We start from the raw sequence: 13,006 nt of genomic DNA on the forward strand, positions 1-13,006 counted from the left end.
ACTAGATCTTTCTTGCCATCGAGTATGAACAGGTGGCGACAAGTCTCCATGCTTGCAGTGTAGAAGAAGCATGAACCTTTTTCTTTTGCAAAGTAAAATGTGGCTAATTATATTACTCAAAAGGTTGATTAAAACGGAGTGCTCATGCTCAACAGACTAGCTGGAGCTGATGCAAAATCACAAATACATCATGTATGCAAGCCTCTCAAGGCAGTTTGGGGGGGATGGGGGCAAGAAGCCATGGAGGGGGGGTGTATCGCCATCTGGGGTTACCTGCCTATATCATGAAGAACAGGTCCTGGCCACCCCAAGTGTGCAGAAAGTGAAAACTGAGCTGCTGACAAGCTCGAGACACTCACCTTGCACCTAGTCCCACCGGTCGTGGAGCGAGTGGATGGTGGAAGTCCAGAGCTCTGCCAAGGTCACCTATACTGAAAGGCACTCCACGCCAAAAATCTCCTGACAACGTACCTTCCAGATGTGCCATCTTGTAAGACTCCCTGCGATCTCCCATACCTCAAAGCGGTTTGTTATGGGCTCCAATACTTGGCGACTGGGTAAAGCCTCCAAGCCAACCACTACACAAGGCCCAGTCTCAATGATGAAAATCGTGTCCTACATCCCAGCCTCATACAAAAGGTGATGGGGCTTTGGCTGTCTACCTGCCAACAGAAAGCTCCCCACGAGATACATCAAAGGCTGGGTGCTAGACGGCGGAGAATGCGGCAGGCTCCTCTCCACACGAGTTGTGCCGCCATGCAAGAACAAAGGCAGTGCTTTGGACTTTCCAAAAGCTGCTATGGGCAGCGTTTACACCCTCCATCCTGTTGCATCTAGGCTAGCCAACTCCCAACCGCCAAACCTCCATGTGCCAAAAGCCATAGGAAATACGACACCCTCCTCGGCCTCCAGCTGTCCCATAGGCGGCACTAGAAAGTCCTACAAAAGGCATCCGTGATGGTGTGCTCCTCCCAGTATCTGCTATACGAAGGCGCCCAGTCCATGTCCTCTTGCATCAGTACATGTCTACCAATCCTAGCTATGTACTCCAAGAATCTCAGTGGCTTCTTAGCGACCCCAATGGCCAGCCATAGCCACTCTCTAGGGTCCCACTCCAGCTCATCAAGTGGCCTACTCTCCCATATCCAGAGGCGCCACTCCCGGAACTCCTCCCAGAACACATAAGAGTCCAGACACCAAGTCTTCCTGTGGAGACCAACCACATTTGGAAGGTATGCCAAGTCTCCATCCTGCTGCCCTCTTTCAAGGACCAAACATCCCCCATCCTACACAGTGAAGAAAATCCCTTAGGGAGCACCGCCTACTCTACCTGTCACCTCTAGGGGATACCTGCCGGCGAGAATCTACCAACCCACACCTCGCCAGGCTCCACTGGCTCTCGAATCGGGGTTCAAGCTACTCCTGAGAGATCGTTGCATCAATCTCCCTTCTCCTCAACTCATCTCCTCGTTTACAACCTCATGCCTGTTGCAACACCTCCTGATCCACCATCCTATACACCTCACGCCACGTCCTGATAGTACGAGCAGGTCCAGCCCACTGGATGTGGGGGCGCTTGCCAATCTGTATCTCGTTCCGATCTCTAACCTGAGGGTTCCATACCACCAACTAGCGGTCTATCTCCTCCTGGCATCTTGGGCAGCTCTGAATGAGGGCCTTGCGGAGGCCCTACCACACACGAAGTAGGCTTTAGAGGAAGGAAGATCTGGGTGGCATGATGTGGGCCATCGTAAAGATCCATCTCAAGGATGGCCTCCAATCACTACCAAGCCTCGGTCTGCACTCCTGGAGACCCTCCTGCAGAAGGACCTTCCAAGTCTGCCCTCCTGGTGCGAGCCCATGGACTACTAGCTTGCCCAAAAGGACAAGGCTCTGGAACTTTAGGTCTATGATCCCAAGCCCTCCCTCAGATCGATACCAAATGATGCTCGCCCACACCACCTGGCCCGAGAATCCCTATAACCGTCTGAGCCGGCCCCAAAGAAAATTCCGCACTAGGTGGCGAAGCAGAACTACACAAGACGACGAGAAGCACAAACACAAGGCAATGTATCAAGCCATCGCTAGGAGGACCTGGTTGACCACCAGGGCTCGGCTCACTAAGAAAAGACATGCAATACTCTAGAAGGTCAGCTTCGCTTGATAGAGTCGAGAACTGGAAGAAACTACTGGGCAGGATTGATGTTGAGTCCCACCTAGAACCCTAGGTATCGAACGGTCTGCCCTCTACACACCCATCTGAATCCCAAGTGGACGCCCCACTCCGTGCTAGAGTTTGGGTCCATAAGAAAACCAACTGACTTTCGCCAGTTGATTTTCGCTCCAGTTGCAGTGCAAAACACCTACAGAGCTAGTCTCACTCTCTTCAGCATCAACTCATCATCCTCTATATAAAGGGCGGTATCATCTACATATTGTGAACCTAACAGCTCCATTTCCTCCCCACCAGAAGTCAAAGGCCACGTAGCCCACTTACACGTGACTGGACCAAGTAGGACATTGCCTCCACAAAGAGTAAGAACAGATACGGGGCAAGAGGATAGCCCTGTGGGACGAATCTTTCCAGTCGAAACTCCTCCCCCCTCCTGCCACCTATGAGAACCTTGTCGATAGCTAATTTGTAAAGTGCAGAAACTCTCCGGATCCATGCTTGGGGGAGCCCAACCTCACCATGGTGCCCTCTAAGAAGTCCTAGTCAACCCTATCATAGGCTTTCTCAAAGTCCACGAGAAGTACAGCCAATCCCTAACCACTGTGCTGGGCCCACTCAATTGCCTCGAAGGACGTGGAGACATTGTCTAGAGTGCTCCTATCCTAGACAAAACTTGTCTGTGTGTCATGAACAATGTCTAGAAGCACGGGCAGAGTCGCCTACCGATCATCTTGGCAATGCCTTATAGGTCACTGACAACAGGATGATCGGTCTCCATTGGGATAGCTCCAACCGGTCTCTCTCTTTGGAAAGGAGACTGATAAGATCTGCCGGTAGACTCCCTAGCATCTGTCCTAAGCTAAAGATCTCTTGAAAGGCCAACAATAGGGGGTTCTTCATCACCTCCTAGTAGGTAGTGAAGAAGGCCTTAGAAAGACCATCCTCTCCCGAAGCATTTCTGCCCGTCTTGTGCATGGAAAGCCTCCTCTAATTCCTTCTCTGTGAAGGGGTCTAGGAGGGAGCGTCCCATCTCCTCTGTGGCGAGGAACGGAATGTGGTCCCAAACTTGCTATCTACAGCACTATCCTCTAGCTGAGACTGCCTCCTGCTGAAAAAATTGTGTGTAGTAGTCAGTGGCAATCTCCATCACCTCATTTGGGCTAGAGCGAATCTGCCCATACTGATCACGGAGACTGCGAATCTCATCTCCTGAGGTGCAAGGCTGATGCACCTAGAAAAACTCCTCGCACATCGTGTCCCCTTTGTCACCCAAAAGGCTGCTTAGGCACGGAAGAAAAACTACAAGCGCCTGTCCTCAAGACCGGCAAGGGCTGCCCGTGCGCGCAGCCCTTGTGCATGGAGAGTGGGATTCCTTGGTGCCTCTTGGAGTAGTCTTTGTGTGGCTACTAGGTCTCGTCGGAGTGCTCTCTCCTCCCAACTCTGCTGCCCGGCCTTTTGTAGGGCTGCCTCTTGGCAACTGATCCTGCTCAACTCAGCATCACGTGCTCCTAGTGCGAGGAGAAAGACCTCCCATGCCGCCTACTCCTCCCCTGCCATACCTTGGTAATCTCTACCTCTGCCCTGCTTGTTGGTCCTCTAAGGCCTCTAGGTTGTTGAAGTCTCCTCCAACAATCCAAGAGTCCACTTGTGGGAGTCCTGCTGCAATCTCCACCCAGAACCTGTTGTGTGCCCTAACCTCTGTAGGGGCATAAACATTGAGGACTCCAAGGCACGAGTCCCCAATACCCAATCTGATCCATAGGACCCTCCTTGTCACAATCGTCCCGTGGTCACGTACACAGGTGGTGAGGCTTGGGCCAATAGAGGTGCATAGGCCTCCACTTTTGTCATGGGCAGCACCGATGGAATACTCCCAGTAGGTGTGTGAATTTCCTGGGAGTACCTTCCCTACCCAATGGGCTTGGGCGGGGGTGAGCTTGTGCTCCTGCAGAAGTAAGATGTTGATCGGTCCGGCAAGGGCAGGCTGCAACTCCTGCCGAACAATCAACTTCCTGGAACCATGTGCCCCACTGTAGTGGAGGCCATTCACATTCCAGGATGCTAAATGTAGACTCATAGGGAAGCTTGTGACTGACCAAGCAGGCATCTGTTCGGTGTGGAAGCTATTGATGAAGAAGAAGAGCTATGGGGCCATAGGCTTGGAAGGTGAACTCCATTCCCCCATGGTGGCCCTCGGGCGGAACATGGAGGTAATAGATGCTCCGGTCGGTACCACCAGGGCATTTATCAGCCCGAAGCTAAGAGTTGTGACTTTGTACACTGGTAGAAACGGGCAGCCTGTGCTAGGGGCCACTTGATCACATCCATTGGTGCTCTCCACTATGGAGGAGCTCGAAAAATTATGCTCGGATGTGGAACCTTGGCTCCAGCCCACCAGTTAATGTTCATCATGCAACCTGGCCATTGTTGGGAAAGAGTGCTAGTCCTTCTTCTCCCATCCCCTAGGGGATGTAGTTTGCCACCTGGCCCTTCACCTCCTCTATCTGTGTCATCGTCCAGTCTCCTAAATGAGAGGTCTGAAGGAAGAAAGCTTAGTTTGGTCCATCCGATGGTGCTAGTAAATGGACCTTGCCGCTCCTTCACTTGCAGACCACAAAGATCTCCACCTCCAAAGGTGGTGGAGACTCTCCATGCTCCGCAACTCTCAAGTAGGATCACGGACCATTGTGAAAGAACTCCTATGGTAGTAGTTGCGCCTGTCTCGCGAAAGTGTGACGGGTGGCATGGACAGATGAGCTGGTGGCTGTGGGGGGAGGGCGGGGGGGCTAGGCTGCTAGTGAGGGGAGAATATGGGCATATGAGGCTCGTCACCTCTTGTGGAAAGGGGGGGGGAAGGGGGTGGGTCACCTGTACTGGGTGAGGATCAAGGGGACTGATCGGTGGGGGAGATGGTGGGGAGGAGGAGGAAGATCAAGGGATGGTGGGGTGATCGGAGGTATGAGGCGGGTGTTGGGGGGGGTGGATGTGGGGGTTGTGAGATCTTGGGTGAGGTAGCATGTGACGCCTACGTGGGTGGTGGATGTGGAGGTCTGTGATCCTACCGAGTGGGACAAGCTAGGGGGGGCTATGGGGTGCTCTACCGGGGATCTATCGCTCGCCCTCCTGCTCTCTGTTTGTTGTGGCTGTGTCTGAGGGGCTGATTGAGGCCCCCCTTGCCATCTCCCTCTCTGTCATCGTTGTATTTTTTCACGTGGCCGATTTTTGGAGAAAATTTGGCATTTTTAGTCAGTGAGAGATGCAAGGCATGGAGGGGGCCCTGAGTTGCAGATTTTTCTTCGCCTTTCATCGCCATGAATAGATTTGAAATTGATGCACTTAGTAAAAAGAATGAAATTTAGTCTTTCTCTCTCCTCCACCTCTCTCCTCCAAATGGTGATTCACACGAAGGAACTAATTAAGAAGAAGGGGGGCTGAAGGATGCTTGTCCAACGATGATCGGATTGCTCCAAGATTAAGAGTAGGTTGAGGGAAGGTGTTAAACATTGAAGAATGATTGCTAGTCGGAGACCATTGGCAGCCCATATTAATTGTCAAAAAACCCGCAACCCGCAAGTACGTGGTATGCTTCATTTTTATAAAGAAAATTTGCTTGTTTTTGTTGTTTGATGATCTAAATGAAATTCGTGTGGGATGAATTTTTTTTTGAATCTTGTTTGCATCATGATTGAGGGCTGTATATGAAAAAAATGCAGAACCCGTAATGATGTATGATCGTAATAATTAAATGCAAACCCGAAAAGCACCTTCTTAGAGGGAAAATGAAAGTTTTGTTGGTTTCGGGTGGGGAAACGAAATTCACATGGGATAAAATACTGATAAAAACCATCTTCCAGCTGTCATGAACAGTCAAGAATCATAGATTAGAAATACCCTATTTTTATGGATATATAAATAGAGAAAAATAGGGGAAAAAAAAGAGAAAAATGGGTTTTTTTGCTTTAAAATTTAAGAAAAAATATGATGCATGTTTGTGAATGTTTAACAAGGCTGAGGCATGAGGATTAAGCCTCAGTTCAACCTTGTTTTCATGTTAGAGCGTCTTTATCGGTTTTTAAAATGAAAAATTACACAAAAATGAACCCTACACCTATGCAACGTTGCAAAACCTAAACAACGAAGGGCGATGGCAAGGCAGCAGCGCAACGCGCAGGAGCTTCGTAATCGTCCAAAGCTAAGCATGGATCATTAGAAATATTGCATCTAGAAAGTGCAATAGCAAGAGGGAGGTCACCCACCAACATTCACCAAGTAAATGCTTTGCATTTGAAGGGGTTTTTATTGATCCAGCCCTTCATTACCATTGACTTCCACCATATCATGGTTTTATGGAGGTGCCAAATGGAATTCCCCTTGCTAGCCAATCATGATCTTTAATAAGCAAACGATAAATCCAATTAACCTATGCATGTTCCAAATGCAAGTGTCCCTTAAATCTCCAATTCTACTAGGGATTATCTAGAAGAAGTTCCAAGGAAGGTTTGTCAAGCATGCAAGAATTTTAAAATAGTGTCTCATAAGTCACAACATCCTTTAGGGGCATGAAACATTTGTTGGGCCAATCGGAAAGGTCATATCAGCAATAGATATCAATCGTAGCCATGCCATTCGATTAAACGTAGGTCTAGCATGTTGTTTCCTTCCCATGAAACAATCTTGAGATAGTTAACCATTAAGCTTGCATAGATATGCCTTGCAAATGCTCATTGCTTCCACCAACAAGATTCATGAAGTACCACTTTCCATGAGCGGACCAAGTAAGTCAACAAGACAGAAGTTCTAAGACTAGCAAGTTGATGATTGAGTATGTGCCACGAAGAGGCATATGTACAGTTATGCCCATACACAATTAAAATAAAAAACAAACTTAAAATCAAAATCAACAAGGGAACTCCCAGTCATCCTTAAAACCCAAGTGGTAGAATGTACCAAGGAAAGACGAGTATTGCCAACACTATCAAAAGGCTTCTCATTTTGATGATCAGTATCTATCAAAGGTAAGAGGCAACAATCTAAACAAAAGACTTAGACCCCCACCCCTCAACTAGGTAACCCCTAGTAGGGGAGGCAAGGTGAGGACATGATCGGCAAGATTTGGGCTTCCACATCTGCCCTTGTTCAAGTTTGGAACTCCTCATTCTCCACTATTTTAGTTGTGATCAACATTTAAGCATGATTTGAACGCAAATGAAGTGGATTGAGTGGCATTGTCACAGTGGAGTTGATTGCTAGTTGCTTCGATCATCTAGATAGTGTTTGTAGGGCATTTTGTTTAGAAACTCTCTCTAGGTGCATGAGGAGGAGAGATGCCTTTCTTTGTATTTGGGATTCGAGTAGCTTATTCCATTTAGAGTGCACATGGTTTGAGTTTATAACTTGCTAGACTGGTTGTTTACTTGGCCCTTGTATTAGACTTCTTATTTCTTTGATGTACTGTTATAACTTATATAAGGATTGTATTTTCAATTGTATTTATGCCTCAAAAAGGTCTTTTTGAGGTGATTGTTAAGAGACTTATCTTTCTTTGGAAAGAAATAAAGCTCTTTTCTAAAATCTATTGGTCACAGACATCACGACTCCACTCTCAAGCCTTACTTCCTTGTTCTTGGTGGGTATCAAGTGCCCACACCACTCTCTCTATTGTAAGTCTTGGTATGGATGAATGTAGACTTGCTCCACTGCTACTTTTGGTAGATAATGAGTGTGAAGTTTATCCAAGAAGTAAAATTTTATCAATCAAATACCTAATTGCTTATTATCAACTTGTCATTTGTTAACAGTATAAGTTTTTATGCTCCTTGTTCATTTGTATTTTGTTTCCATCTTGCAGGCTGAAGAGCTTGGTCGTGAATTTAGAAATTCGATGTACCCAGGTACTTAATTGAAATTTCATGTTCATTAATTTGTTGTTGATATTTACACATACAAAATGACTGACATTTGGGATGGGAGCACTAATTAAAGGATGTTCAGAGCCTAGTTAGATGACATGGTCAAACACTGGATTTAGATTAAATAAGGTATCATTCCTAGTATTTGTAAGCCCAAAAATGACCGGGTTGGTGCATGACAGCTTGTAGAAAATACAAAGTACATAAAGGCCTTATAGGGGCTAGTTGGAGCTGATGCAGAGCCACAGATATATCAAGTACAAGCCTCTCAGGGTGGTCTAGAGGAGATGGGGGCAAGAAGCCATGGAGGAGAGGTGTATCGCCATCTGGGGCTGCCTATCTGTGTCATGAAAAACAGGTCCTGGCCGCCCCAAGTGCGCATGAAATGAAAACGGAGCTCCTGACGAAGCTCAAGACTTGCCTTGCACCTAGTCCCATCGGCCGCGAAGGGAGTAGATGATGGAGGTCTAGAGCTCTGCTAAAGTTGCATGTACAGAAAGTCTCTCCCTGCCAAAAACCTCCCGACACCGCGCCTTCCAGATATGCCATCCAGTGAGACTTCCTACGATCTCCCATACCTCAGAGCGGTCTGTTGTGGGCTCCAATACTTGGCAGATGGGTAGAACCTCCAAGCTGACCACTACACACGACCCAACCTTGATAAGAAATATTGTGTCATGATTCCAGGCTGACTACCTGCCAGCAGAAAGCTCCCCATGAGATACATCCAAGGTTAGGTGCTATACGGCGAAGGATGCGACATGCTCCTCTCCACACAAGCTGCGCCGCCTCACACAACCAAAGGCAGTGCTTTGGAGTTTCCAGAAGCTATTGTGTGCAGCGTTTACACCCTCCATCCTTCTGCATCTGGGCTAACCAACTCCCCACCGTCAAGCCTCCATGTGCCACCAGCCACATAAGAAATACGATACCCTCCTCGGCCTCTATTTGTCCCATAGGCAGTGCCAAAAAGTCCATCGTCAGAAAGCATCCGTGATGTTGCGCTCCACCTAGTACCTACTACGCGACGGCACCCAGTCCATGTCGTTCTGCATCAATACGTGTCTGCCAATCCTGGCTGTGTACTTCAGGAACCTCAGTGGCTTCTTGGCAACAGTAGTGGCCGGCCATAGCCACTCTCCTGGATCCTACTCCAACTCGTCAAGTGGCCTGCCCTCCCACATCCAAAGGTGCCACTCCCGAAGCTCCTCCCAGAAAACATAGGGGTCCAACTGCCACGTCTTCCCCAAAAGGCCAACCACCCAAATCCTCCACGAAAGGACAGCTATCCCCTCATCCTGCTGCCCTCTATCAAGGGCCAGATGCCCCCCCTCCTACACGGTGAAGAAAGTCAGGTGGGCTATAATGCTAGAGCAAATGTGCCTTTAAGTGGAAAAAGGTACTAGAGTCCTGTGTCCACTTGAATGCACCTCACCTGCTCAGGGATGTCGTGTAGTTTGTCCCATCCCTCGTGGACTATATAATTAGTCTCAGTCGAAATCCTAGAGTCTCTACAGTACAAATATCCCGAAGATCACTGACATGGCCAAAACCAATAGAATAATTCATGATCCTTTTGCACCAAGTTACTCTATCTTGTTCTTCCTAATCAAAATATGTCTCTCTCATTTCCTTCATGGTTGAATGATCCTACTCAATGGAGAGGATAAAAAAATTACAGAAAAAATCAGTGTTGAATACAGTCACAATTAACTTGTCTACTCTCAAGAAGGTATGTATTAGTAGCTGGAATGCTTAGACCAGTGATGCTATCTAATGTAACTTGTCCTTTTAATTCATATTTGTACTTAGACCAATGATCGTAGAAGAATTCTTATGTATCACTAATAGGCTGAAGATTATCATCTCTTGTGAAGTACTATATGTAGGAGATATGTAGGAGAATTGGCACTCCAAATGAACCAAGCAATGATGCTAGCAATTAACTCTCGCCTATGATAGTGCCTCTTGGTCCACTGTGTTTCAAATAGTCCAGAGTGGAAACCATCCTCAAGGTTTGGCCAACAAGGAGAAAGGTGTGGCTCCCTTGAAAAATCCTTGTATTCACTTGTTGGGTTGTTGTTTGCCTTTTGTGGCCAAGGCTAATGCCATGAAAGATCGTCCTTTTGACTCTCCTCCATAGCTTCTCAGCTCTGGAGCATAGGTGTTGTGTAGGAGTCCAAAGGATGATGTTTCATAACCAAGCTTTAAAACTATCATTTTGTACCCTTTGCCCTACTCTTCGTCCCCAACTCTGTTGGAGTATAAGGGAGGAGATCACAATTTGCTCACAAACTACTGCACGATTATGGTCAGTTCAGCCATGGCAAAGCTGTTCAGCACTATCTTGGAAATGCAATTGAGTAAATGGCATAGAAACATGAAACGGCGAACGGGAACGGGTAACGGGGATGGGGATGGTGACTGGGATGCCAAACCTAGGGAACGGGGACGTGGGAACAGGAACGGCATTAAAAAAATTAAAATTCATGAAAAAAAATTAATATTTCACTCATAATCCATGTGGACTCAAATCATTTTAAGTTTTAACTTTAAGATATCATGCATCATTCTAAAACTACTCATTCGAAATTGAATTGCAACTTACAAGGCTCAAGAGGTAAGCTATTCAATTATAAAATGCATAATACATATGCCATAAATGATAAAACAATGAACAATGAACTAAACTTTAAAGTCTAAGGTGAAAGAACATGCCTATGGTACCATTGCCAAAAAACTTAAAATATTATAAATATGAAGTCTAAATTCTAATCTTTGAAAGAACATGCTCATTGCCCTAAAAAATACTACAAATATAAAGTCTAATCTCTAGACTGAAGCAAAATGCAGCATGTCAAAATAGCCCAAAGGCCAACTACAAGATTGTAAGTAAAAATATAATATCGGCATGGCACAATCCCCCAAGTGTCATGACTCACACTGTCATCAATGATCATAATATCATATACAATGTACATGTGTCATGTATCCTGAGACTCATGATAAGTAAACTAAATCAAAGATCATCATCATGATCTGAGGCTGCTCTAGCTACTCCTGAAGTGTCAGCCTCATCATCATGTGTACCATGAATTGCTGCATCTCCCTCAACATCAGCATGTGTCTCCTCTTTTCGCTGCATCTCCCACTCTGTAAATGGATCGGGATTTGTTGTCATACGGTTACATAACATCCTCAAATTAGCACTGACGAATACTAGATCGTTTTCCCTCTCCACACCAAGACGGTTCCTCTTCTTTGAAGCAATGTGAGCGTATGTACTCCACAATTGCTCCAAACAAGAGGAGCTAACTAATTGACTCAAAATACGGATGGCTAGTTGCTGCAACTCAGTACCATCTAAAGCATAGTCCTCCCACCACAAAGTTGCCCCAATCTTACAGTGATCCTCCTATGCATCCCACAACCAAAAGAATCCCGAAAGGTCCTATAACATGAAAGATTATCTCTGATCTTTCATCTATTGCCATGATCAAGCACTAGACAAGACAATATAAGTCTCCATGCATCCATTACCTTAGTATCATTCTCCTGGCCCTTGCCCTGGAACTTAGGATCCACAACAAATGCAGCGGCATGCATGGATGAACTATAGGAGTTCCACCTCGTCACAATTAAATGGTATATCTCCTCATACGCCTCATCATTTAGTGCCAACTCCTACAACTTTTCATTCAGCCTATCCATAGCCTCATATACCTTGCCAATGCAAGGTTGCATAGCATCCATAACCCTCAATAAATGCACAATAGGTGATACCATAGCATCTATCCGCTTTACATCATTCCAAAAAGTGGAGTTATTTGCTTTCTCCAAGCATAAGATACCTGTAGGAGTATCTGCCAATGTTGATGAGGTGAACACATCATTAAAAAATAACTGCTTCAAGGCACCAGTGCATTCTCTTAATTTGCCTAGCATCAAGAAGTTTAAGGAAAATTTGGTATCATAGTATTTTAAAAGTGTCTTCTTCGACCGCAAAGAGAAGTGATGGCGAAGAAATTGGTGATTCAAAACAAAGCTAACCATTTGAGCTTCTTGCTCTATGATAGGTGCAATCCTTGACAGGTTACCAATATCCTTTAGTAGGTTGTTCAAGCAATGAGCCATACAATATAAAACTGTGATATGCGGATAATATCCTTGGATAATAGCACCTGCTGCCCTATTTGTGGGCTCTCCATCTGCAACAAATCCCACAACATGCTCTGGGCCAATAAGTTCAATACCTGTAACCCACTCTGCTGCAAGTACATCTGTTGACTTTCCTATCCCCGATGCATCATGTGAAGATATGAAATACATTTTCCCACAAGAATAAGCAACCATACCATGAATGGATCACTTGTCTGTATCACTCCAACCATCAACAATCAAGGAAACTCCGTTTTTAGCCCACAGGCTCTTTCTAGTCACTATTGCTTGCTCAACAAGGCACTTTTCCTTGTTGAGCAAAGTGGTGTGTAAGGTCTCTAATAATGGAGGTAATACGAAGGGCTATACTTACCAATCTTCTTGCACATCAATTTAAAATACTCTGACCTGCTGCACGAAATTAAATGTGGTCATGATAAAAAAAATATGCCACTGATGTATCCACCTCTTCCTTCTTGGGATCCCAACTAGCATCAAGTGTGCTCTGTCTACGTGTAACATGTGGCGCTGTTGATGCCATGGTCGATGCAATGCCTGCAGTAGGTGTGGAGGTAGCACTTCGTAATACTGACCCTGCTCTAGACACATTTGATGGGGATGGTGTCACAAAAGTTACAGGGTTAACTGCAAAACACCGTGGTCTAGATGCAAGATAAGCTTGTTGACTTACTACACCGTCACGAAGCTCCCTTTGCTTCTCAAAGGTCACATTCAGAAAAAATTGTACCTCTGAATTTGGCTCATG

The 13,006-nt window shown here is 46.1% G+C and overlaps 1 protein-coding gene across 1 annotated transcript in view; it reads left to right on the top strand.

Moving 5' to 3' along the window:
• Positions 1-13,006, top strand: part of LOC148021147 (inositol hexakisphosphate and diphosphoinositol-pentakisphosphate kinase VIP2-like) — a 261,593-nt gene that overhangs the window by 197,331 nt on the left and 51,256 nt on the right. The window contains exon 19 of the mRNA XM_087698993.1: positions 8,022-8,064. Within this exon, the coding sequence (XP_087555119.1) occupies positions 8,022-8,064 (43 nt within the window). The remainder of the gene's footprint in view (positions 1-8,021; positions 8,065-13,006) is intronic.

Source organism: Lygodium microphyllum, chromosome 18 (assembly GCF_053477565.2).
Source record: "Lygodium microphyllum isolate KBCC chromosome 18, Lygodium_microphyllum_v1.1.10, whole genome shotgun sequence".
NCBI classification, from domain to species: Eukaryota; Viridiplantae; Streptophyta; class Polypodiopsida; order Schizaeales; family Lygodiaceae; genus Lygodium; species Lygodium microphyllum.